At 45.9% G+C, this 26,314-nt stretch overlaps 1 protein-coding gene across 1 annotated transcript; it reads left to right on the top strand.

Moving 5' to 3' along the window:
• DDX54 (DEAD-box helicase 54) lies at positions 1-25,894 on the top strand. The gene is made up of 20 exons (XM_058158609.1): positions 1-147; positions 2,507-2,633; positions 3,007-3,077; positions 4,404-4,592; positions 5,220-5,269; positions 7,806-7,847; positions 10,045-10,140; positions 11,253-11,374; positions 12,509-12,570; positions 13,362-13,493; positions 14,062-14,272; positions 15,096-15,230; positions 16,327-16,548; positions 17,484-17,557; positions 18,876-19,067; positions 19,980-20,125; positions 20,354-20,467; positions 21,602-21,706; positions 23,424-23,521; positions 25,548-25,894. Exons 1-20 carry the CDS (start codon positions 70-72, stop codon positions 25,772-25,774), a joined length of 2,493 nt encoding a protein of 830 aa, XP_058014592.1. The 5' UTR covers positions 1-69; the 3' UTR covers positions 25,775-25,894.
• Positions 25,895-26,314: the final 420 nt, after the last annotated feature.

The following is a 26,314-nucleotide window of genomic DNA, read 5'->3' on the forward strand; positions in this document are numbered from 1 at the left end:
CCTCCAAACTCCGCCCCGTGATACTTCCTGTTTAGCGCACGTGGCTTCGCCTACTAGGAAGCAGCCGCTATGGCTCCGGCTTTCGGCTCCGGTCGGAGGAGGAAAAAGCAGCGGTGGTGCAAAAGCCGGGAGCCCGACGAGGATCAGGTATGGGAAGATGAGCTGGACTAGCGTTCCCATCATCCCCAGCCATGGCATGAGAACTGCAGTCCACGCTCCCATGATCCCCAGCCATGGCATGGGAACTGCAGTCCAGGTTCCCATCATCCCCAGCCATGGCATGGGAATTGCAGTCCACGCTCCCATCATCCCCATCATCCCCAGCCACGGCATGGGAACTGCAGTCCAGGTTCCCATCATCCCCAGCCATGGCATGGGAATTGCAGTCCACGCTCCCATCATCCCCATCATCCCCAGCCACGGCATGGGAACTGCAGTCCAAGTTCCCACCATCCCCAGCCACGGCATGGGAATTGCAGTCCACGCTCCCATGATCCCCAGCCATGGCATGAGAACTGCAGTCCACGCTCCCATCATCCCCAGCCATGGCATGGGAACTGCAGTCCAGGTTCCCATCATCCCTAGCCACGGCATGGGAATTGCAGTCCACGCTCCCATCATCCCCATCATCCCCAGCCACGGCATGGGAACTGCAGTCCAAGTTCCCACCATCCCCAGCCACGGCTTGGGAATTGCAGTCCACGCTCCCATCATCCCCAGCCATGGCATGGGAACTGCAGTCCAGGTTCCCATCATCCCCAGCCACGGTTTGGGAATTAAAGTCTAGGTTCCCATCATCTCCAGCCATGGCATGGGCATTGCAGTCCAGGTTCCCATCATCCCCACCCACGGCATGGGAATTAAAGTCTAGGTTCCCATCATCCCCAGCCACGGCATGGGAATTGCAGTCCAAGCTCCCATCATCCCCAGCCACGGCATGGGAATTGCAGTCCAGGTTCCCATCATCCAAGCCACGACATGGGAATTGCAGTCCAAGTTCCCATCATCCCCAGCCACTGCATGGGAATTGCAGTCCAAGTTCCCATCATCCCCAGCCACGGCATGGGAATTGCAGTCCAGGTTCCCATCATCCAAGCCACGACATGGGAATTGCAGTCCAAGTTTCCCATCATCCCCACCCATCGTCTAGTCCAATCCCCTGCTCATGCAGGAGACCCTATATCATTCCAGACAGGTGGCTGTCCAATCTCTTCTTAAAAGCCTCCCTTGATGGAGCACCCACAACTTCTGGTGGCAAGCTGTTCCACTGGTTAACTATTCTCATTGTCCAAAAATGTCTTCTTAGTTCTAGGTTGATAAGTTATCTCCTTTCATTTATTATTTAATAATAACAGAGTTGGAAGAGACCTTGAGGGTCTTCTAATCCAGCCCTCTGCTCAAGCAAGAGATCCTATAGTATAGGACCTATACCCTCTCAGACAAGTGACTGTCCGGTCTCTTCTTAAAAACCTCCAGTGATGGAGAGCCCATAATGTCTGAAGGCAAGATGTTCCATTGGTTAATTGTTAGGAACTTTCTCCTTAATTCCAGGTTGCTTCTCTCCTTAAATTAGTTTCCATCCACTGCGGCTTCTAGTGACCGAGGCCCAAGTAGTGATTACAAACACAATTCAGTCCTGAACAAACTTATTTTATTACAACAGCTGAGAATTAATTCATTCTCAGCTTAGTCCAAAACAAATTCTTCATAAACAATCCTTCGGCCTTATCACCAACGTTTGTTGTCTTTGGCAACCTGCCAAAGATTTTTATTTTTATTTATTTATTTTATTAAATTTCTATACCGCCCTTCTCCCGAAGGACTCAGGGCGGTTTACAGCCAAATATAAAACAATATTCATAATAAAAATTAAAAACACTATAAAAATCTTAATTAAATTTTGGCTCACATTAAAACTATTAAAAAATGATAATAAAATCCCAATTAAAAACCAAAACCTTCTTGCCAAAACCTCCACATAGTTCAAGAGACGCTGACAAGAAGCAATGGAATCAAGGTTGCTTTTCTACAAAGAACCCAACGGCTCCTTGCTGCTCTTTTAAGCCTTATGGGAGGGGGCAATCATCTCCTGGCCTTACTTCCGAGTCGTCCTTTTTGCTTTAGCTGCTCTTGCCTTCTGGCAGCTCTTCGCATGCGTCCACAAGGAACAGGCTCCTCCTGTTCTTCTGCCTGTCTGCTGTCTGCCTCTGGAGGTTCTGGAGTCTGCACCTCACTCCCCGATGGCCCTGGCTCCACCTCTGCCTCTGACGCAAAGCCCTCATCCGGGCCTTCCCCAGCCTCCAGGACTGGCCCATCTTCTTCTTCCTCAGCCTTATCGCTGTCTGATTCTGTTGCCAGCTCCGCAGGCTGCTAGCAGACCACAACAGCTCACCCCTAGTATGTTGCTATGAGAGAAGCTGTCAAGAACTGTGAGCGTTCCTACCAGAGGCCGTCCCAGCCGCCCAGATCTGAAAATTTCCATTTTTTTCCTTATTTGTGTTTAAAGGACTATGAGCTGCCAGAAACTGCTTTATCGAAGCCTGATGGTGCTTCCGATATTGAGCCCGATACCCAGGAAATGGTTCGTGCCCAGAACAAGAAAAAGAAGAAATCGGGAGGTTTTCAATCCATGGGTAAGTGGAAGAGTTCTCAGTTGGATGTTTTAAGGGGAGCTATAGCTTTTTATTTATTATTTAACTTATGGCAACTACAGAGGTCGTGCAGTCACTGATATACACATTTACTGCAAATAAAGAGTCAGCAAATTAGATAGTGTTCTGACCTAGGAAAGTATACAGCACAAACTTAGTCCCGGCAAACCTCTTTAATTCAAACGGCTGTGAATTATTGTCCTTCCCAGTCCGAAAGGCTTCTCAAACAGTCTTTCAGGGGAATGTTTATCTTTGCAACTGCTTGTGTGCTAGGAAGACCCAGAAAATCCTTTGAGCTTGGGGGGGGGGGGGAAGAGGGACAATTTCTTTAAGCTTGTTTTTGTCACTTTCCTAGGTCTCAGCTATCCGGTGTTCAAAGGAATTATGAAAAAAGGCTACAAAATACCCACACCCATCCAGAGGAAGGTGAGAACACAGGAATAGAATAGAATAGAACAGAACAGAATAGAATAGAATAGAATAGAATAGAATAGAATAGAATATATGGAATAGAATAGACTATAGAAGATGAATAGAACAGAATAGAATCGAATAGAGAATAGAATAGAGAAAATGAATAGAATAGAATAGAATAGAATAGAATAGAATAGAATAGAATAGAATAGAAAATATGGAATAGAATAGAATATAGAAGATGAATAGAACAGAATAGAATAGAAAATAGAATAGTGAAAATGAATAGAATAGAATAGAATAGAATAGAATATAGAAAATGAATGGAATGGAATAGATTAGAATAGAATATAGAAAATGAATAGAACAGAATAGAATAGAAAATGAATAGAATAGAATAGAATATAGAAAATGAATAGAACAGGAATAAGAATTAGAATTAAAATAGAATACAATAGAACAACAGAGAGTAGACTAGAATAGAAATAGGATAGGATAGGATAGGATAAGATAGGATAGAAATGAAATGAAATAGAAGAATAGAATAGAATAGAATAGAATAGAATTTTTTATTGGTCAAGTGTGATTGGACACACAAGGAATTTGTCTTGGTGCATATGCTGTCATTGTACATAAAAAGAAAAGGTACATTCGTCAAGAATCATAAGGTACAACACTTAATGATAGTCATAGGGTACAAATAAGCAATCAAATCATACTAGAAAACAAATCAATATAAATCTTAAGGATACACACAACAACATATAGTCATAAGTGGAGGGGAGATGGGTGATAGCGTTGAGAAGATTAATACTCAAACTTAGTCAATAGTTTGACAGTACTGAGGGAATTATTTGTTTAGCAGAGTGATGGCGTTCGGGGGGAAAAAACTCTCCTTGTGTCTAGTTGTTCTGGTGTGCCGTTTTGAAGGTAGGAGTTGAAACAGTTTATGTCCAGGATGCGAGGGGTCTGTAAATATTTTCACAGCCCTCTTCTTGACTCGTGCAGCATACAGGTCCTCAATGTGTGGAAGAACACTAAAGAAAGAACCAACCTAGAACTAAGGAGGAATTTCCTGACAGTGAGAAAAATTAATCAGCGAAACAGCTTTTCCCCTGGAATTGTGGGGTGCTTCATCACTGGACGCTTTTAAGAAGAGACTGAGCAGCCATTTGTCCAGAATGGGGCATGAGCATGGGGTGGGTGGGGGTGGACTAGATGACCTCCAAGGTCCCTTCCAACCCTGTTGTTCTGTTATTTCTCCCTTGACTACCTGTGGTTTAAAAATGGGCCGTTGCCGCTGGGGTTTTCCTCACTCGAAGTTGCCTTCTTCCGCAGACCATTCCGTTGATCTTGGACGGCAAGGATGTGGTAGCCATGGCGAGGACCGGAAGTGGAAAAACGGCTTGTTTTCTGATTCCCATGCTGGAGAAACTGAAAGCCCGCTGCGCCAAGACAGGAGCGCGAGCTCTCGTCCTGTCGCCAACCCGAGAACTGGCTTTGCAGACTCTCAAATTCACCAAAGAGGTACTTTCAAAAAAAATCAGAGGGAGGAGTGGGAATCGAGGAACTAAAAGCAGCGACTCTCAACCACGGAGCCCTTGAAAATGGCTGGACGGCAACCTGGTTAGGTCTGGCACTGATGAGGCTGCCTAGTTGGGTCATGAAACTTCTGCAAGAAAATAACCACCAAGCTCAGAGAGCACTAAGGACTACAGTCCCCTCCCTCCCTCCTCTTCTTCCTCCTCACAAACGCCACTCCCTTCTAGCACTGATGATGTTACCTAGTTGAGTAATGCAAAAAAATAACCACCGATGATCCACCAATAATCCTCCTCCTTCCACCTCCTTCCCTTTTCTTCTTCTTCTCTGCAAACCTCATTCCCTTCTAGCATTGATGATGTTACCTAATTGGGTATTGAAACGTCTGCAAGAAAATAACCACCGAGGATCCAACAATCCTCCACTTCCTTCCCTTTTCTTCTTCTCTCCGCAAACCTCATTCCCTTGTAGTACTGATGATGTTACCTAGCTGGGTAATGAAACGTCGGCAAAGAGAGCCCCTTAAGCCCTCGTTTCAACCCTGAGCTACAAAGATTCTCCTTTTATTGGAACTAAGTTGGCATTTAATTCTCTTTCCTTTTTTTCCTGCAGCTGGGTCGGTTTACCGGTTTAAAAACCGCTCTGATTCTTGGAGGTGACAGGTCAGTTGCATGCTTATGCGCACAGATGATGTGTGTTTATGCTTAATAGCAATAGCACTTAGACACCTATACCGCTTCGTAGTGCTTTACCGATTTGTTCTTATTTATTTTTTTATTGAAAAAGTTTTTTAAAAAACAAAAACATTTTTCCCCCCTTTTTCCCCCCTCCCTCCCAGAAAACCCCTTCCCCTCCCTTCCCCTCCCCGGCTTCCCGGTCAATCACAAGGTATTGTTATACATAAACCAAACATAGAATAAAATTTTCCCTTCCAATCCAATTAACCACATCCAAAGCTTTTCATCTCCCAACCCCCTCCCCATTACATAAAATAACTTCCTAATTATTCAAAGGCAATCTGATATTTCTTAATCTGATATCTGTTTTGTAGATAATCCATTTTTTCCATTCAATTAAATATCTTTCCTGTGTATTGTCTTTTAAAAAAGCTGAGATTTTAGCCATCTCAGCCAAATTAGTAACTTTCAGTATCCATTCTTCTATTGTAGGTACCTCTTCTTTCTTCCAGTATTGTCCAATCAACAGTCTTGCTGCTGTTATTAAATTCAGAATCAGTTTAGTCTCAATCCCTGTACAATCCGTTATAATTCCCAAAAGGAAAAATTGTGGCAGGAACTTTATCTTCTTCTTCAGTACATTTTGAATAATCCACCAAATTCTTATCCAAAAGGCCTTAATTTTCTTGCAAGTCCACCAAATATGAAAATATGTAGCGTCATCACAATCACACCTCTACCGATTTGTTCTTAATTGTCAGAGCTTAAAATGCATAATAATTTATAATAGGCTTGCTCCTCTGTACTCAGAAGTTGGACTATATTTTTTTTATGATCTTTATTATATTTGACCATTGGCAAGATTGAGTAGAGAAGATACAGTTTAGCACCGCCAGAGATGATAAGATAAGAAGCCAACATTCTGCGAACTCCAGAACTAGAATAATTAAAAATTTATTCTGCTAAGCTTTCGTCAGCCATCTGCTGACATCGTCAGAGTAATAAACTACCACTGTCAGCACATGGCTGACGAAAGCTTAATAGAATAATTTTTTTTAATAAAGTAAATTAAGTTTAATAAAGTTAAATAAAGTATTTTAATTCCGGAGTTCACAGAATGTCTGTTTCTTTCTTTACAAATATACCTGGCACTCGTATTTTTAGAATAGTTTGTGATATATTTATATATTACAAACTATTCTAAAAATAGGAGTGTGTGTGTGTGTGTGTGTGTGTACATATATATATGTGTGTGTGTGTGTGTGTTTGTGTATTTGCTCCCAGAAGCACGAAGCTGAAGCCTGAAGATGACGAATGAGACCGTCGAAACGTCGCCAAGACACTTCCAATTTTACGTGGGAGAAAACCCAAATAACCAAAAACCTACATTTATATATATATATATATATATATATATATATATATATATATATATTTGTTTTCTGAGGTTTTCACGGGTGTTTGTATATAGGTCTTTGGTTGTTCGGGTTTTCTCCCGTGTAAAATTGGAAGTGTCTTGGCGACGTTTCGACGAAGTCTCATTCGTCATCTTCAGGCTTCAGCTTCGTGCTTCTGGGAGCAATGTGTGATCGCAGCTGTTTCTTCCTTTTAACTGCTAGTGGGGGTTTGAACTGATTGGGTGGGAGCTTGGCTGTGCTCTGATTGGATGGGGGTTTTTCTGTGCTCTGATTGGCTGGGGGTGTGTCCAGCCAATCAGAGCACAGCACAGCCAATCAGAGCCAATCAGAGCACAGCACAGACCAAGCCCCCACCAACACAGGACACACCCCCAGCCACACTTTGCTCACATAAGAACAAAGCCAAAGCCTGAAGATGAGTGAGATCTCATCGAAACATTGCCTAAATACTTCCAATCTTACACGGGAAAAGACCCGAACATACCAAAACCTGCATATATACATACCATATGGTGCAAAAGTTGGCTTGAAACTCAACATTAAGAAAATGCCCTCTCAATTCCTGGCAAATAAGATGGGGAAGAAATGGAAGTAGAGACAGATTTTATTTTCCTGGGCTCCAAGACACTGCAGATGGGAACTGCAGCCAAAAAATTAAAAGAGGCTTGCTCCTGGGGAGGCAAGCTATGGCAAATCTAGACAGCGTACTAAAAAGCAGAGACATCACCCTGCCAACAAAAGTGCGTATAGTCAAGGCGATGGTTTTCCCAGTTGCAATGGATGGCTGTGAAGGTTGGACCATAAGGAAGGCTGAGCACCAAAGAATGGAGGCCTTTGAACTCTGGTGCTGGAGAAGATTCCTGCGAGTCCCTTGGACTGCAAGGCGGTCCAACCAGTCAGTCCTAGAGGAGATCAACCCTGACTGCTCTTTAGAAGGCCAGATCCTGAAGAGGAAACTCAAATTACTTTGGCCACCTAATGAGAAGGAAGGACTCCCTGGAGAAGAGCCGAATGCTGGGAACGATGGAGGGCAAAAGAAGAAGAAAGGGACGGCTTAAGTAGCCTCTGAATTGTTCGTACTTTTTCTTCCTTCTCCCTTCTAGGATGGAAGACCAATTTGCCGCTTTGCACGAGAACCCTGACATGTAAGTCTGTTTTTTTCCAGTCAGGTATCTGATGCAAGCCTGAATTTAAGCAACGGTGGCTCAAAACTTGATGTCTCTGATAATAGAGACGATGCTTTCCAGTGAGGGAGCCCCCACACTTAGCAAAATATATTCACAGGGCTAAAAAGGACCTTGGAAGTCTTCTAATCCAAATCCCTGCTCAGGCAGGAGACCTTATCCCATCCTGGTCAAAATGACTGTCCAGTCTTTTCTTCCAAATCTCCAGCGATGGAGCAATGCACACTTAAAAACGTATCACCCTAGGTTTGGAACGGAGCTTGGAGCCATTTTAGTCCGACTTCCTGCTCAGGCAGTAGACCCTATACCAGGAGTCGGCAACCCGCAGCTCTGGAGCTGCATGCGGCTTTTTCATCCCTCTGCGGCAGCTGCCTGTCGCTTAAAATATGCGTCGCAACCGCCAATGCGCGACAGCCGCCGGCACACGATTTACTGAGCTTTTAGGTCCCGCCGGTAGGCCAACCATGGATAAATCCCAAGAAAAGAAAAAAGTTTCAGAAGAAAACAGAAAGTTTAATTCAACTACATATTGTTCTGTCTTCCCTCGCCTCCGTCCGAGCGATGGCTTAATTAGCTGGCACTATCAGCCCTGGCAGCAAAAGAGCGAGCGTCTGCCAAGTGGCTCTGTTATCTCCCTCTACGCCGATAAGTCAAACAGTACTTCAGCTCTTAGTTCAGCAGTTAATTTGCCTGCTACGAAGAGACACAGCAGCTCTCGCTGCCTTTATATCCTGTGGGGTGTGGCTCCATGACTCAGCACTTCCTAGGCCTGCCCCAACCTTGCTTCTGTTGTTCCCGCCTCTCCTGCCTACGAAACCTAGGGTCTAGCCAGGCCTGATTGCCATCAGCCAGGTTTGGAGGCATGGCCGGGGGGGGGGGAAGAGTCAGGGGACGGAGGCCTCGTTATCTCCTCCACCTGGCCTGCTTCTGGCTTTTGGAGCTGAGCCAGGGAAGCCGGTGCTCCCAAGGTAAGTCCTGACGGCCCTTCCCCCTCACTTTCCAAGTCACTTTGTGGCAGGGGGCCCGGCTCGGGGGGCTCAGACACAACACATCTACTAGTTTTGTGGCCGTTCAGGAAATAGTCAGGCACAGGAAGGGTTTTGTGACTCCTGGTGTTTTCTTTTCTGTGGGAAACGGGTCCAAATGGCTCTTTATAAGTGTTTAAGGTTGCCGACCCCTGCCCTGTACCATTCCAGTCCAATGGCTGTCCAATCTCTTCTTAAAGAGAAGAGGCTCCCACGGGGAGACATGGGGCTCCCCTTGAAGAGCACCCGGAGACTTCAGCTAGTCCAGAATGCGGCTGCGCGGGTTATTGAGGGAGCGGTTCGGAGCTCCCACGTAACACCTATCCTGCGCAGACTGCACTGGCTACCTGTTGTTTTCCGGGTGCGCTTCAAGGTATTGGTTACCACCTTTAAAGCGCTCCATGGCTTAGGACCGGGCTACTTATGGGACCGTCTACTGCCGGCCTCTATCTCCCAGTGTCCAGTGCGTTCCCACAGAGAGGGACTCCTCAGGGTGCCGTCAGCCAAACAGTGTCGACTGGCGGCCCCCAGGGGGAGGGCCTTCTCTGTGGGGACTCCGACCCTGTGGAACGAACTTCCCCTTGGACTTCGACAACTACCTGACCTAAGGACCTTTCGCTGCGAACTTAAAACCTATTTATTTCGTATGGCTGGACTAGCTTGATTTTACCTTTAAATTTTAATTGAATTTGATGGGTTTTTAAATTTTGGTAATTTTATGGGGTGTATTGTTATTTTAAATTTTCGGGCAAGCTTAAATCAGTTTTTTAAGGGTTGTTTTAATTATTGTGTATGTTTGTATTTTATCTGCCTGTTCACCGCCCTGAGTCCTTCGGGAGAAGGGTGGTATACAAATTAAAACATCATCATCATCATCATCATCATCATCATCATCATCATCATCATCATTATTATTATTATTATTATTATTATTATTATTATTATTATTAAAAACCTCCAATGATGGGACTTTCTGGTCCAATTTTCTGGTGGCAAACAGTTCCACTGACTTAAGTGGAATCATTTCAGTAAACGAATGAGATAGGGGCTCTCCTAAGCAGCCCGCTTTTGCCTCAACCACACGGGAGGAAGAATGGGCCCTTGAATCTGTGCCTTGTGCTTTCTGTGTGCAGCATCATTGCAACCCCTGGCCGGTTGATGCACGTTGCTGTCGAGATGAAACTGAAGTTGCACAGTGTGGAGTACGTGGTTTTCGATGAAGCAGACAGGTGAGCCACTCCCCCTGGTCCAGTGATGGCTAACCTTCTGCGGACAGACCCAGTTGTGACCCAGGCCCAAGTAGGTAGTATTAGACGCAATCAGTTCAAAAACAAACAGACTTTATTAGAACAGCTGAGAATTAAACTCGTTCTCGGCGTTGTCCAAACTAAATCAAAGCAAATTCTTCCCAGTACAATTCTTCAGTCTTATCACCAACCTTGGTCTAGTTAGGCAAACTGCCAAAGGCTTTTCTTGGCAAAAGTTCCAAAGCAGAAGACGCCGACAAGAAATAAATGCAGCAAGACAAGGAGCAAGGCTATCAGTGTTGTTTTCCAGCAAAGAGCCCAAGAGCCATTGCTGGTCTTTTAAGCCTTATGGGAAGGGCCAATCATCTCTTGGCCCTACTCCCAAGTCATCCTCTTTGCTTGAGCTGCTCTTGCCTTCTGGCAGCTCTTCTCATGCGTGCATTAGGAACAGGCTCCTCCAGTTCCTCTGCCTCACTACTGTCAGCCTCTGGAGGCTCCGGAGTCCGCACATCACTCCCAGATGGCCTTGGCCCCATCTCTGCCTCTGACGCAGAGCCCTCATCCGGGCCTTCCCCAGCCTCCAGGAGTGGCCCATGTTCTTCCTCAGCCTCATCGCTGTCTGACTCCGTTGCCAGCTCCGCAGGCTGCTGGCGGACCACAACCCCCCCCCCCCATACATTTGCCCCATCCCCCCTCCGCATGGGCATATGCCCCACCCCCACACATGCACAGCAGAGACCCGACGACCAGCTGGCCAATAGGAGGCGCTTGTGCATGGTGGCAGAGCTGAACTGGGGTGATGCCCACAAAGCGGGCGCTGCGTAGTCTTTCTTCCCATACCTCTGTTAGGGGACTCTTGGGTTCCTCCATCTTGAGGGGGTAAGACACTGATCCAATAACTCCCCCGCTCCCAAAACCCAACCTCATCTTTTGCTTGTATACAGTCCTCACTCAAAGACCATTTGAAGATGTGACAAGGTATTCCCCCAAAAGACTTTCTCCGGTTGGATCTTCATCAGCGGTGAGGGAATCTGAGGCTGTCTGGATCTTCGGCAGAATCCGTTCTAAGGTCCTCTTCTTCTCGCCCTGCCCAGGTTGTTTGAGATGGGCTTTTCAGAACAGCTGAGGGAGATCGTCTCCAGGCTGCCCGACGGTCGCCAGACGTTGCTCTTCTCAGCCACTTTACCAAAACTTCTTGTGGAGTTCGCACAGGCTGGTGAGAAAATGGTCCAGGACTGTGTTTGTTTCCCGTGGGGTGGTTGGAGAGCTGGACGTTACGTAGAGGGATATGTTGGGGTTTTTCTGACATAGATAGATAGATAGATAGATAGATAGATAGATAGATAGATAGATAGATAGATAGATAGATAGATGAAAGATAGATAGATGAAAGGAGAAGGAGAGGAAGAGGAAGAAAGAGGGATAATTGGAGAGAGAGAGAGATGAGAAGAGGAAAGAAGGCGAAGAAGAAGAGGAAGAATGATAGGGATGGATGGATAGAGATAGATAGATAGAAGAGAGGAAGGAAGAAGAAGAGGAAATTGAAGAAAGATAGGGATGGATGGATGGAGATAGATAGATAGATAGATAGATAGGTGAAAGGAGGAGGAGAGGAAGAGGAAGAAAGGGATAATTGGAGAGAGAGATGAGAAGAGGAAAGAAGGAGAAGAAGAAGAGGAAGAATGATAGGGATGGATAGAGATAAATAGATAGAAGAGAGGAAGGAAGAAGAAGAGGAAATTGAGGAAAGATAGGGATGGATGGATGGAGATAGATAGATAGATAGATAGATAGATAGATAGATAGATAGATAGATAGATAGATAGATAGATATAAATAATTATTGGCCAAGTGTGATTGGACACACAAGGAATTTGTCTTTGCAATATGCTCTCAGTGTATATAAAAAGACAAGATGCATTTGTCAAGAATCATAAGGTACAGCACTTAATGATAGTCATAAGGTACAAATAAGTAATCAAATCATACTAGGAAACAATATAAATCGTAAGGTTACAAGCAACAAAGTTATAGTCATGCAGTCATAAGTGGAAAGAGATTGGTGATAGGAACAATGAGAAGATTAATAGTAGTGCAGATTCAGTAAATAGTTTGACAGTGTTGATGGAATTATTTGTTTAGCAGAGTGATGGCCTTTGGGGAAAAACTGTTCTTATGTCTAGTTGTTCTGGTGCGCAGTGCTGTATAGCGTCGTTTTGAGGGTAGGAGTTGAAACAGTTTATGTCCAGGATGCGAGGGGTCTTCTTTGCTCCCCCACCCTTTTCTTTAAACCGTTCTGTTGTACAGCCTGCTCACATCTGTGATTGACAATCCGTTCCTCTTTTTTCAGGTCTCACAGAGCCGGTATTAATCCGACTGGATGTGGAATCCAAGCTGAGCGAGCAACTCAAGGTAGGAACGCTCAACAGCTCCTTAACAATGGCCCACTTGGGGTAGGGTGGCGGTTAATTCAGTGGGAGACTTGGGTTTCTCGGATTTTATTTTATTTTATTTTTAGTTCAAAAAACGTGGCGAACGCCCCGGTTCCTAGTTGCTCTGAGACAACTCCTCCAGGAAGGAAGGGAAATTAAAAGAGAGCAGTTGTTGTTAAATAGCTGCATCAAGATAGCATCAAGATCGCGAGAAGGGATAGTATGGCTCCATATTGCATTAGTAAGGCCACACTAAGGGACACGGTGGCTCAGCGGCTAAGACGCTGAGCTTGTCGATCAGAAAGGTCGGCAGTTCAGTGATTCGAATCTCTAGTGCTATGCTCCTAGTCCTCAGTGAGGTGCTTCTGCTGAGTCTCCCTCTCGGCCAGATCCAATTTGAACTGAGCTGTTTTGCCAACTCATTCTCATGGTGGCTGCTTAGCTCCAACAACTGCTTCTTGTTGGGGCCCTAATAAGTCCAGTTGGGCAGGAGAGGAATACCTGGGAGGGGACGGGCAAGTAGAGGACAATGAGGCACCCGTTGATGTCACTTGATGAGTGACATCAAGTTGGCCACTCCCACCGAGCCACATAACCACCTAGCCACGCCCACCCAGCCGGTCATTAGGCGGATCGTATTAGTGGTCCGCTGGATTTAAAATGATGAATTTAGTGGTCTCTGAGGTCTGAAAAGTTGGGGACCCCTGGACTAGAAGACTACCAAAGTCCCTTCCAGACTTATGATCCTGTGTCTTAATCTCCTTTCGCTAGCTTTCGTTTTTTCACGTGCGGGCCGATGACAAGCCTGCCCTTCTGTTATATCTGCTGAGGACGGTGGTCAAGCCACAAGACCAGACCATTGTGTTTGTGGCCACCAAACATCACACAGAATACCTGAAGGAGGTACGTGCAGAGCCCCCCGCCCTCCCCCCCCCGCAATTGCCTGAGGAAAGGAGAGGGTTTGTAGTCCTCGTCTATTTCCGCCACTTGCTGTTGTGGCTTGTTGTGGCTGCTGCTTGGCAGCAGATTCAGACAGTGAGGAGTTTGGGGAAGAACGTGGGCCAATCCTGGAGTCTGGGGAAGGCTCTGACGATGGCTCTGCGTCGGAGGCAGAGAGGGAGCCAGGGCCGTCTGACAGTTGTCAGCTGCCTTCGGAGTCGGACATCAGTGTGGCAGAAGAACAGCTGGATCCTGTTCCCAGCTTGCGCAGAGCTGCCAGGAGAAGGGAACAGCTAAGGAACAAGGGTCGACTCAGGAGTAAAGCCACGGGTGGACGGTGAATGGCCCCTCCCATAGGGAATAAAGAGGAGCGAAAGGGGAGTGGAGTTTGCAGGAGACAATTCGTTCCTTTGGGTGAAGATCTGTTCCTGCATTCTTGCCAAGTATTGTCGGTTCCAGTGTGCTGCTGGGGACGCCTAGGCCAGAACGCTTGCTGACTTTCCCCTGGCATGACGGATGCGTGTCTTGGCAGCTGCTGACCATGCAAGGGGTGAACTGCACCAACATCTACAGCTCTCTGGACCAGACGGCTCGCAAAATCAACATCGGCAAGTTTGCTCACGGCAAATGCTCGGTCTTGATTGTCACCGACCTCGCCGCTCGCGGGATCGACATCCCCCTGCTGGATAATGTGATTAACTACAGCTTCCCAGCCAAGCCTAAACTTTTTCTGCATCGCGTCGGTGAGTTTCTTAAAGTCGGGAGCCGTTTTTTTGTTTTTTTGTTTTAATGATTCTGCTTATTGCTGTAAGCGGGGAATTAAAAATCCCTCAACTGGTTCCTTGGTGCTCTCTTGAGCTTGCTAGTTTGCTTGGAGACGTTTCATTACCAAACTAAGTAACATCATCAGGATTAGAGAGGTTTGGGGTTTGTGAAGAGGAGGAGGAGGAGGACAGTGGGTGCTCTGTTAGCTTGCTAGTTTGCTTGGAGACATTTCATTACCAAGCTAAGTAACATCATCAGGATTAGAGGGGTTCGGGGTTTGTGGAGAGGAGGAGGAGAACGACCACTGTGGGTGATCAATGAGCTTGGTGGTTCGCTTGAAGACGTTTCATTACCCATCTAGGGAACATCACCAGTGCTGATGTGTATGGAATATGCTCCCTGTTTATACAGAGCGTTTTGCCCTGCCAGCGTTGCTGTGACTGTGGTTTTCTTCTCGGTATTTTTCTTAATTAGAATAATTTTTTTCCCCCTGCTGGATTGTTTGTCTGGGGTTAATCCCTGCTTCTCGAGGTGTTAGTTGGTTTCCCTCTTACGTTGTTGTTGTTTTTTAATCGCCTCTTTCGGTGGTGCGTAAAATGTAATTTATCATTCAAGGAGCGCGCCTCCACCGAGGGCAAGTCGCTTTCGGGAGCAAGCCCCACACTCCTTAGTATTGATGATGTTACCGAGTGCGGTAGTGAAATGTTTGCAAGCAAAGAATCACATTCCGAGAAGATAGAAGACTCCAATTTCAAGGACTTTCAATGCTCGACCCATTTGGACTTTTCGTCTTCTATATAGGCAGAGTGGCCCGTGCGGGGAGGACTGGAATAGCCTACTCCCTCGTGGCTCCAGATGAGGTCCCTTACGTCTTTGACCTGCATCTGTTTCTCGGCCGGCCCCTGGTCTTCGCCAATCCTCATCAGAAGCCTACGGGTGAGTACGGCTAGTCCTCAACGTAACCATTGTTCGTTTAGCAATGTCGGCTGGCGGCCCCCAGGGGCAGGGCCTTCTCTGTTGGAGCTCCTACGCTTTGGAACGAACTTCCCCCTGGTTTACGTCAAGTGCCTGATCTTCGGACTTTTCGCCGTGAGCTGAAAACGCACCTATTTATTCAAGTGGGACTGGCTTAAAAGTTTTATTAAATTTTTAATTGGGGTTATTTTATATTTTAGGGTTTTAAATTGTTTTAAATTCTGGCCGCCTTTGTAATATGTTTGGTTTTAATCTTGTTTTAATGTGTATATTGTGGGTTTTATTTGGCTGTACACCGCCCTGAGTCCTTCGGGAGAAGGGCGGTATAAAAATCTAATAAAATAAATAAAATAAATAAATAGTGCAGGGGCCCTCAAAACTTTTTAAACAGGGGGACCAATTCATGGTCCCTCAGACTGTTGGCGGGTGGGGTGGGTGGGACTATCTGGGTGGGCGTGGCTAGGTCATCATGTGACTGGTGGGCATGGCCAATGTAGCAGTCCATTAAACAATACACATAAATTAAACAGGAGCCTAACAAGCAAATTTGTTTGTTGAAAGCAGGTTAGTGAAGGGATGTGGCTGCCTTGGGGGAGGGGTGAGAGACTTCTATGTGTGTGTGTGTGTGTGTGTCTCCCTCTCCCCCCCCCCCCCCCCCCCCCGTGTGTGTCTCTCCCCTTCCTCCCTCTCCAGTAGGATACCACTCCAGTACCACTGCTGCTCAAAAACGTGCCAAAACGTTTTTGGCCTCCTGAGGCTTCTACACATACCTGCGGGTGGGGGGTCAGTGGGCGGGGCAACCTCATGGTCCCACACGGGCCAGATTAATGGCTTCGGTGGGCCATATCTGCCCCCCGCCCGGGCTGCAGTTTGAGGGCCCCTGATTTAGTGACCCTTCAAAATAACAACGGCGTTGGAAAAAAAGCGACATGACCATGAGCTGTGGTGGCGCGGTGGTTAGAATGCAATCTTGCGGGCTAATTCTGCCCACTGCCAGCAGTTCAATTCTGACTTAACTGAATTTTCTGGGGAATAACGGAAGTTCTCCCCCTCCCAGATTCAGATGGCGTTTTTGGCCGCGTTCCCCAAATCATCCTAGATGACGAGGAGAGCTTGCTACAGACTGACCACGAGCGTTCCCTTGACCTGCAGAGCCTCCGTCGTGTCTCTGACAACGCCCTGAAGCAGTACCAAAAATCCCGGCCAAGTTCGTCCCCCGAATCCATCAAGAGGGTCAAAGAAATGGAGTTCAGTCTTGTAGGGATCCATCCCCTTTTCAGTAAGTATTTCTGGATGTTGTGAGGTACTCCAAGGAAGTGCGTCTCAACTTTGGGTACGTTAAGATGGGCAGACTTCAACTCTCAGAATTCTGGCTGGGGAATTCTGGGAGTTGAAGTTCACCCATCTTAAAGCATGCTGGCTGAGGAATTCTGGGAATTGAAGTTGACACCTTAAAACATGCTGGTTGGGGAATTCTGGGATTTGAAGTCCACCCGTCTTAAAGCATGCCGGCTGGGGAATTCTGGGAATTGAAGTTCACCCATCTTAAAGCATGCTGGCTGGGGAATTCTGGGAATTGAAGTTCACCCATCTTAAAACATGCTGGCTGGGGAATTCTGGGAGTTGAAGTTCACCCATCTTAAAGCATGCTGGCTGAGGAATTCTGGGAATTGAAGTTGACACCTTAAAACATGCTGGTTGGGGAATTCTGGGATTTGAAGTCCACCCGTCTTAAAGCATGCCGGCTGGGGAATTCTGGGAATTGAAGTTCACCCATCTTAAAGCATGCTGGCTGGGGAATTCTGGGAATTGAAGTTCACCCATCTTAAAACATGCTGGCTGGGGAATTCTGGGAATTGAAGTCCACCCATCTTAAAACATGCTGGCTGGGGAATTCTGGGAATTGAAGTTCACCCATCCTAAAGCATGCTGACTGGGGAATTCTGGGATTTGAAGTCGACCCACCTTAAAATTGCCAAATTTGAGGAATTCTGTTTCAAGGACTGGATGAAAGCCTGTTTGATCCTTGGCTCACTTAGAGGTGGACTTTCGGAATTGTGTAAATCTAATCTCTTTGGTTAGAGAGACTTTATGGTCCATGCATGTGTGAGCAATGGATTCCTCCAATCGGGAGTAAATTTAATGTGGGAATGCCATCTTGGGTTTCTTAGACCACCACACTTGACCCTCCTTTCATTTTCACCCTGTTTTAAGGTTTGCGTTTTGAGGAGGATGAGATGGCGCAGCTGAAATTTGTGGATAGCATCAAAACGTACCGTTCTAAAGCGGTAAGTGGGCTCCAGATTTCAATCCTGCTTTTATGATCCTTTTGAAGACACGTAGAGTTGGTCTGTTCATGCTCCATAATTTTTCAAGCCTGGAGCAGTTTATAGTTTTGAACATTCATTCATTCAGTTATTCATTCATTCAGTTATATCGCACCTTTATTATTTCTGTCAATAAGCCAAGGTGGATTAATAAATCAATGCTTCTTCCTTCTTGTTTACCCCCCTCCCCCAACAATAACCCTGTGAGGTGGGTTGGGCTGAGAGAGGTGACTAGCCCAAGGTTTCCCGGCTTGGCTTTTGTGCTTAAGGTGGAACTAGAACTCACCCTCTCCTGGTGATTGGCCCAAAGTCATCCAATTGGTTTTCCTGACTAAGGTGGAACTAGAACTCACTGTCCCCTGGTGATTGGCCCAAAGTCATCCAATTGGTTTTCCTGGCTAAGGTGGAACTAGAACTCACCCTCTCCTGGTGATTGGTCCAAAGTCACCCAGCCGGCTTTTATATCTAAGGTGGAACTAGAACTCACCGTCTCCTGGTGATTGGCCCAAAGTCATCCAATTGGTTTTCCTGGCTAAGGTAGAACTAGAACTCACCCTCTCCTGGTGATTGGCCCAAAGTCACCCAGCCGGCTTTTATACCTAAGGTGGAACTAGAACTCACCGTCTCCTGGTGATTGGCCCAAAGTCATCCAATTGGTTTTCCTGGCTAAGGTAGAACTAGAACTCACCCTCTCCTGGTGATTGGCCCAAAGTCACCCAGCCGGCTTTCATACCTAAGGTGGAACTAGAACTCACCATCTCCTGGTGATTGGCCCAAAGTCACCCAGCCAGCTTTCATACCTAAGGTGGAACTAGAACTGGAACCTAAACTTGTTTCCAAACGCAGAGTCTCTCAGAGTCCCGAACAGAGCTTTCCACTCTTGAAACAACCGAACGAACAATTTTTTTCCCCTGCAAAAGCCCCTTCCCTGTTCGCTTTTTTTGTTTGTTTGTTTGTTTCCTATGGAAGGGGCCAATCACCTCCAAGGTGTGGCTTTACTCCCTAGTCGACCCTGCTTTCTGAGTTGCTCTTGTCTTCTGGAAGCTCTGCGCATGAGCATACTGGGAACGGGCTCCAGCTGTTCCTCTGCCTCGCTGCTGTTTAGCTCCCTCTCTGCCTCCGACGCAGAGCCCTCGTCCGAGCTTTCCTCAGCCCCCCAGGACTGGCCCATGTTCCTCCCCAACCTCCTCACTGTCCGACTCCGCTGGCCACCAGCGGGCCACAACACCTAGCGTGATTTTCAGAGAAACGTTCCCCATCTCTGGTCCTTTCTCCTTAGACCATCTTTGAAATCAACGCCACCAACAAAACCCTGGCCAGTGACGTCATGCGGGCCAAACGTATCCGCGACCGGCAGTCCATCGACCGGCACCAACGGAAGCAGGAGGAGAGGCTCTCCTTGGCTGCTGTGAAAGCTCAAGCGGCGGCTTTCCGAGAGGAACTGACGGAAGACGGAGAAGACCACATCCAGGTGAGAGCAAGGGAAGAGAAAACCTCTCGCGCACCTCGAGCGGGACGGCTCCTTTTAGTCGTGGAGATGCTGCTCAGAGGGTCATAGCCAGCCAATGGCTTAACGGAATGGTAGAATAACAGTCTTGGAAGGGACCTTTAGAAGTTGGGAATGGGCTTCAAAAAAGGCCCAGTTGCTGGGTGGGCGTGGCCATGGTGGGCGTGGCCTAGTCAGCCTCCTGCAGGGCTCCGAAGGCTTTCCTTGAGCCTCCGGGAGGGCGACAACGGGCCCATTTCCGGCCTTCCCGAACTTCTGGTAGGCCCGTTTTTCGCCCTCCCCAAGCCTCCAGGCGCGCCCTGTACTTAGGTAAAGGTAAAGGTTCCCCTCGCGTGTAGGTGCTAGTCGTTCCCGACTCTAGGGGGCGGCGCTTATCTCTGTTTCAAAGCCAAAGAGCCAGCGCTGTCCGAAGACATCTCCGTGGTCATGTGGCCGGCATGACTCAACGCCAAAGGCGCACGGAACGCTGTGACCTTCCCACCAAAGGTGGTCCTGATTTTTCTACTGGCATTTTTTTTTTTACGTGCTTTCAAACTGCTAGGTTGGCAGAAGCTGGGACAAGTCACGGGAGCTCACCCCGTTACGTGGCAGCACTAGGGATTAGAACCGCTGAACTGCCGACCTTTCAATCGACAAGCTCGGCGTCTTAGCCACTGAGCCACCACGTCCCTCTGTACTTACCTGCATCCAAAACGGGCTGTGTGGGGACTCCTGGGAGAGGATGGGCGGGATGGGCGGGACAGCCAGGAGTGGGATTTGGGGGTTCTCTGAACGGCACAGAATCTTAGCTAGAGGTTTTGCCGAACCCCCAGCTTCTAGGCTAACTCCCTGCTCAAGCAGGAGACCTTATATCATTCTCCTGAATTCCCGCACCAGGATGTCTTCTCCAGCGTGGTGGGAAAGAAACGAAAGCGTCTTCCATCAGAAAGTAGAGCAATGAAGAAGAAGAAGACGCCAACAGCAAAGGAGGAGGAGGAGTTTTATGTCCCTTACCAACCCAAGGACTTTGCTTCGGAGCGGGGGTAGGTCCAGAGATCTTAAAGCATGCTGGTTGGGGGATTTGGGAGTTGAAGTCCACAGATCTTAAAGAAGCTGGCTGGGGAATTCTGGGGGTTGAAGTCCACAGGTCTTAAAGCATGCAAGCTAGGGAATTCTGGGAGTTGAAGTCCACAAGTCTTATGCAGGATCTCCGAAACCACAAAAGGGGGAACTGATAAAACCCATTTCCCTTCACCCCCTCAATTTCGCAGGCTCTGTGTTGGAGGGGAAGGCACCGCATTTGAACAGCAGGCCTCCGCGGCCGTCCTGGACTTAATGGGCGACGAAGACCGGAATTTAAACAAGAACAAAAAGCTTTTGAAATGGTGAGTCACCCAATTGCGGAGCAAATTTTTTTTTTTTTGGCCTATTTCGCCTCTTTTCTTTCTTCAAAGACAAGAGAGGTAAGAATATTCTTCTGGTTCCTCGTGAATCAAAGACCCCTCGGTTCCCACCTTCCTTTAATTAGGCCATCTTATTTTATAGATGATAGATAGGTAGGTAGGTAGGTAGGTAGATAGATGGATAGGGAAAGAAAAAGAGAGATGATAGATAGATAGATAGATAGATAGATAGATAGATAGATAGATAGATAGATAGAGATAGATAGATAGATAGATAGATAGATAGATAGATAGATAGATAGATAGATAGATAGGAAAAGAGAGAGTAGATAGATAGAAAAAGAGATAGATGGATAGATGAATAGGGAAAGAATAGATAGATAGATAGATAGATAGATAGATAGATAGATAGATAGATAGATAGATAGGAAAAGAGAGTAGATAGATAGGTAGGTAGGTAGGTAGAAAAAGAGATGATAGATAGATAGATAGATAGATAGATAGATAGATAGATAGATAGATATGAAAAGAGAGATAGATAGAAAAAGAGAGAGTAGATAGATAGATAGATGATAGATATAGATAGAAAGAAAAAGAGGATAGATAGATAGATAGATAGATAGATAGATAGATAGATAGATAGATAGATAGATAGATAGATAAAGAGAGAGCAGATAGCTAGATAGATAGCTAGATAGAGATATATGGGTGGTTTTTTTTCCTATCGAAGCAACCTGGTCTACTCAAATATGGGAGGGAGCATGCTGCTTGGGTAAAGTAGGTTGCTTCAATAAGGGGAAAAAAACCACCCCACTTAATCTTTCCCCTGGTGCAGCTGACAAAGCGAGGAGAACCTGTGGTTTAGAGGTTAATACATCTGCCTAATACGCAAGCAAGCCCAGGTTCGAATCCCACTGATGAAGAAATAAAGGGAGACTAGTATAGATCTATTTCAAGCTTTTTAGTTCTCATCAGCTAGCCATACCCTTACACGGATTCGAACTTGGGCTGCCTGCATATTAGGCAGTTGGCTCAGCTGATCAAGGGAGGGGAACTTGTGGCTCAGAGGTGGACTGTTGTAAGTGAAAAGGATGACCTGGTGTTGTTGTTTTGCAGGGATCGGAAACGGAAACGGTTTGTCGGGCAAACGGGTCAGGAGGATAAGAAGAAGATCCGTACGGAAAGTGGCGCCTACATCAGCAGTTCCTACAAAACTAACCTGTATCCTTCAATTTTCATCCCAGACGGTCTAGCTAAGACTCCTCCATGATTTATTTTATATATATATGCACCAAATCATGGAGGAGATAAATATCTATTGAGGTAGGTAGGTAGGTAGATATGTATGTATGTAAAGGTAAAGGTTCCCTTCGCATATACGTGCTAGCCGTTCCCGACTCTAGGGGTCAGTGTTCATGTCCGTTTCAAAGCCGAAGAGCCAGTGCTGTCTGAAGACGCCTCTGTGGTCATGTGGCCGGCATGACTCAATGCCAAAGGCCCATGGAACGCTGTGACCTTCCCACCAAAGGTGGTCCCTATTTTTCTACTTGCATTTTTTATGTGCTTTCGAACTGCTAAGTTGGCAGAAGCTGGGACAAGTCACGGGAGCTCACCCCGTTACACAGCACTAGGGATTCGAACCGCTGAACTGCCGACCTTTCCATCGACAAGCTCAGCCTCTTAGCCACTGAACCATCGTGTCCCTTTATATAAATTGGATCTGACCGAGAAGGAGGCTCAGCAGAAGCATCTCATTGAGGACTAGGAGCATAGGCTTTCCAAGCAGAGTGCAAGGCCAGGTACCAGTGCCTGGAGGCTCAGCAGGCTGAGATGGTCAGCCAGTTCCAGGCCATGATGCAGTCCCACTGGAACGAGGCCCTTCGGCTCTTTGCCACCAGTGGCGCTTCCCTCCAGCCTTCGCCCAAAGCCCCGCACTAGGAGGCTGAAGCAGACCCCAAGTCAGAATTTCTGCCCCCCTCCGACTCAAAACAAAAAGACCCCAAAGGGGGAGACTCTCTGCAGCAACACAAGCGTTCATTGCACGTATCCGGCCCAGGGGCCTTAGTCTGAGGACCCCTGATTTAGTGCAAGATAAAAAAATGCAAATAATCTTTCTGCAGACCACCATAATTTTCTCGCAGACCACCAATGGTCCACGGACCACCAGTTAGTGACCGCTGTTCTAGAAGAGGGATCTCCAGACTTGGCCTCTTTAAGACTGGTGGACTTCAACTCCCAGAATTCCACAGCTAGCCAATTCCTCCTCATGCTGTCTTCTCTTCCTCTCTCTCCTTCCATCTATCCATCCATCCATCCACCCACCAGAATTCCCCAACCAGCCAATTCCTCCTCATGCTGGCTGAGGAACTTTGGGAGTTGAAGTCCCCAAGTCTTAAAGTGGCCAAGGTCAGAGACCCCTGGATTTGGGGGTATGCTGACTCTTTCTTTCTTTCTTTTCTTCCTTCCTTCCTTCCTTCCTTCCTTTCTCTTTCTTTCTTCCTTCCTTCCTTCCTTTCTCTCTCTCTCTCTCTTTCTTCCTTCCTTCCTTCCTTCCTTTCTCTTCCTTCTTTCCTTCCTTTCTCTTCTTTCTTTCTTTCTTTTTTTCTTCCTTCCTTCCTTCCTTCTTTCCTTCCTTGCTTCCTTCCTTGCTTCCTTTCTCTTTCTTTCTTTCTTCCTTGCTTCCTTTCTCTTTCTTTCTTTCTTTTCTTTCTTTCTTTCTTTCTTTCTTTTCCTTCCTTCCTTCCTTCCATCCTTCTTTCTTTTTTTCTCTCTCATCAAATGGGTCCTAAGAGTCCACCATCATTCTTTGTCCCCGCATCCATGTTAACCCAGGTGGGTGGGATAGGAAACAAAAGAACGAGACTGGTGAGTGCCATACTGTCCGTACTTGGGCTACTCAGGAAGACTTGGATAAGTTGCATTTCCTATTCAGCGCCAGCTACGACAAATGGAAAAAGAGAAATAAGATTGACGAGCAGGATTCCGACACGGAGGTTGGTGGCGATCAGAGGAACAGGAGGAGGCAGAAAGGCAGAGGTGAGTTTTGAGAAAAAAAGAAACATCAAACTCTCACCTTCCTCCCACTCACCCTGGTATTTGCAATAATTATCCAAACATCCCAAAAGTGTGTTGTTGTTTTTTCAAAAGGCAATTTGGACTTGCTTTATTTGTCTTGGAAGACATTTCGCTTCTCATCCAAGGAGCTTCTTCGTTTCTCTCCGCTTCCTTCTTCAGAACGGAAGAAGCTTCTTGGATGAGAAGGGAAAACGCCTTCAAGTGTAAAAACAAAGGAAGTCCGGTTTGTCTTTTGGGAACTGAAGAAGCTCCTTGGGTGGGAGGCGAAACGTCTTCAAGCAAAAACGAAACCCAGTTGCCGCTTGAAAAAGCGCCTTTGGGACAACAACAGCCCAGGTGGCTGAGAATCTCCATAGACGTGATGTGATCACAGAGGGCTGCAACTGATTTAAGTACAAGCCAGTTTCCAGCTGCCCCACATTGCGGTCATGTAATTATGGGGTGGTTGAAACAGCCACACTCTTGAGCACAAGGAATAATCGCCATTCTGTTCAGTCTCTTCTTAATTTGCCACAAAAGGACAGGAGCCAAGTAACTAATGTGGTTCTATCATTCTGCACCAGGCTACCTGTCAAGAATGGAATGGAATGGAATGGAATGGAATGGAATGGAATAGAATAGAATAGAATAGAATAGAATAGAATAGAATAGAATAGAATAGAATAGAATAGAATAGAATAGAATAGAATAGAATAGAAATACAGAATGGAATAGGATAGGATAGGATAGAATAGAATAGAATAGAATAGAATAGAATAGAATAGAATAGAATAGAATAGAATAGAATAGAATAGAATAGAATAGAATAATAGGATAGGATAGGATAAGAATAAAATAGAAGGAATGGAAGGAAGGAAGAATGGAATGGAATAGAATAGAACAAGAAAAGAAGGAAGGAGAATGGAATAGGAATAGAATAGCAATAGCAATAGCAATAGAATAGGATAGGATAGAATAGAATAGAATAATAGGATAGGATAGGATTAGAATAGAATGAATGGAAGGAAGGAAGAATGGAATGGAATGGAATGGAATAGAATAGAACAAGAAAAGAAGGAAGGAGAATGGAATAGGAATAGAATAGAATAGAACAAGAAGAGAAGAGAAGTATAATGGAATGGAATAGAATAGAATGAATGGAAGGAAGGAAGGAAGTGGAATGGAATGGAATAGAATAGAACAAGGAAAGAAGGAAAGAGAATGGAATAGGAATAGAACAGAACAGAACAAGAAGAGAAGAGAAGTATAATGGAATGGAATAGAATAGAATGAATGGAATAGGAATACAAAGAAGGAAAGAAGGAAGGAGGGTGGGATGGAATAGAATGAATAGAATGGAATAGAATAGAATAGAATAGAATAGAATAGAATAGAATAGAATACGTTCATCAAGAATCATAAGGTACAACACTTAATGATAGTCATAAGGTACCAATAAGCAATCAAGTCATACTAGGAGACAATCAATATAAATCGTAAGGATACAAGCCACAAGGTTACAGTCATAGAGTCATAAGTGGAGGGAGATGGGTGATAGGAGCGTTGAGAAGATTAATAGTAATGCAGACTTAGTAACTAGTTTGACAGTGTTGAGGGAATTATTTGTTTAGCAGAGTGATGGCGTTCTGGAAAAAACAGTTCTTGTGTCTAGTTGTTCTGGTGTGCAGTGCTCTGTAGCGTCGTTTTGAGGGTAGGAATTGAAACAGTTTATGTCCAGGATGCGAGGGGTCTGTAAATATTTTCACAGCCCTCTTTTTGACTCGTGCAGTATACAGGTCCTCAGTGGAAGGCAGGTTGGTAGCCATTGTTTTTTCTGCAGTTCTAATGATCCTCTGAAGTCTCTGTCTGTCTTGTTGGGTTGCGGAACCAAACCAGTCAGTTCTAGAGGCGCAGATGACAGACTCCATCCTTCCTCTGTAGAACTGGATCAGCAGCTTCTCATTCGAACTCCATGCCGACATTTTTTTTTCCCCGTTCCCTTCCAAAGGGCCCCATCCGGCTTCCTCCTCCTCCCAGCGAGGAAGAGTCCGCTCCGAGCTGAAAACCAAAGAACAGATCTTCAAGCAGAGGAAAAAGGCATCCAAGCAACGCTTCCTGCAGGGCGGTGGGATGAAGCGCTTGAAATCTCGTAGCCGGCAACGGGTGCGACAGATGCGCCAAATGGCCTTCGGTCGCGGAAATGTCAAGAAAGGCAAGCTGCGGAAACGGATGTAGAAGCCCCAGCGCCTGTCCAGGAGGTGGCCTTTGTGGCGGCCGATTCCCACTTTATTTACTGTGTAAACTCTGGGTCTAAAAAATTAAAATTTAAAAAAAGATTAAAAGAATTTCAGCATCCAGCTGCCTCATTTTGGTTTCTTATCATGCCGCATTCCGACGCTTTCCTCTGTTTTTTTTTAAAGTTTTATTTTAACATTCATATCCAATAACATATTTAATGTACCATCATATACAATTAATCGGACCTGCCCAGTCACCACCCCCTTCTTTTAACTCTTCCCTTCTCTACCTTCTTCTACTTATTTATTTATTTATTTATTTGATTTATTTGATTTGATTTTTATACCGCCCTTCTCCCGAAGGACTCAGGGCGGTGTACAGGCATAATAAAACCGACAATACAATATACAAGTTTAAAATACGATTTAAAAAACTTATTTAAATTAGCCCAGTGATTAAAATTTACCATACTAAAAAACCCCGTTTAAAATTAATAAATTTAACATTAAAATCCCAATTTAAGCCAGCCCCGCGTGG

Source organism: Ahaetulla prasina, chromosome 15 (assembly GCF_028640845.1).
Source record: "Ahaetulla prasina isolate Xishuangbanna chromosome 15, ASM2864084v1, whole genome shotgun sequence".
In the NCBI taxonomy this organism is placed as follows: domain Eukaryota; kingdom Metazoa; phylum Chordata; class Lepidosauria; order Squamata; family Colubridae; genus Ahaetulla; species Ahaetulla prasina.

Excerpts from the sequence above, each read along its gene's own strand:
- DDX54 (XM_058158609.1), top strand. The coding sequence starts at position 70 with ATGGCTCCGGCTTTCGGCTCCGGTCGGAGGAGGAAAAAGCAGCGGTGG. Across the intron at positions 5,270-7,805 it reads CTGATTCTTGGAGGTGACAG|GATGGAAGACCAATTTGCCG; the intron begins GTCAGTTGCATG and ends TCTCCCTTCTAG. Across the intron at positions 20,126-20,353 it reads GACTTTGCTTCGGAGCGGGG|GCTCTGTGTTGGAGGGGAAG; the intron begins GTAGGTCCAGAG and ends TCAATTTCGCAG.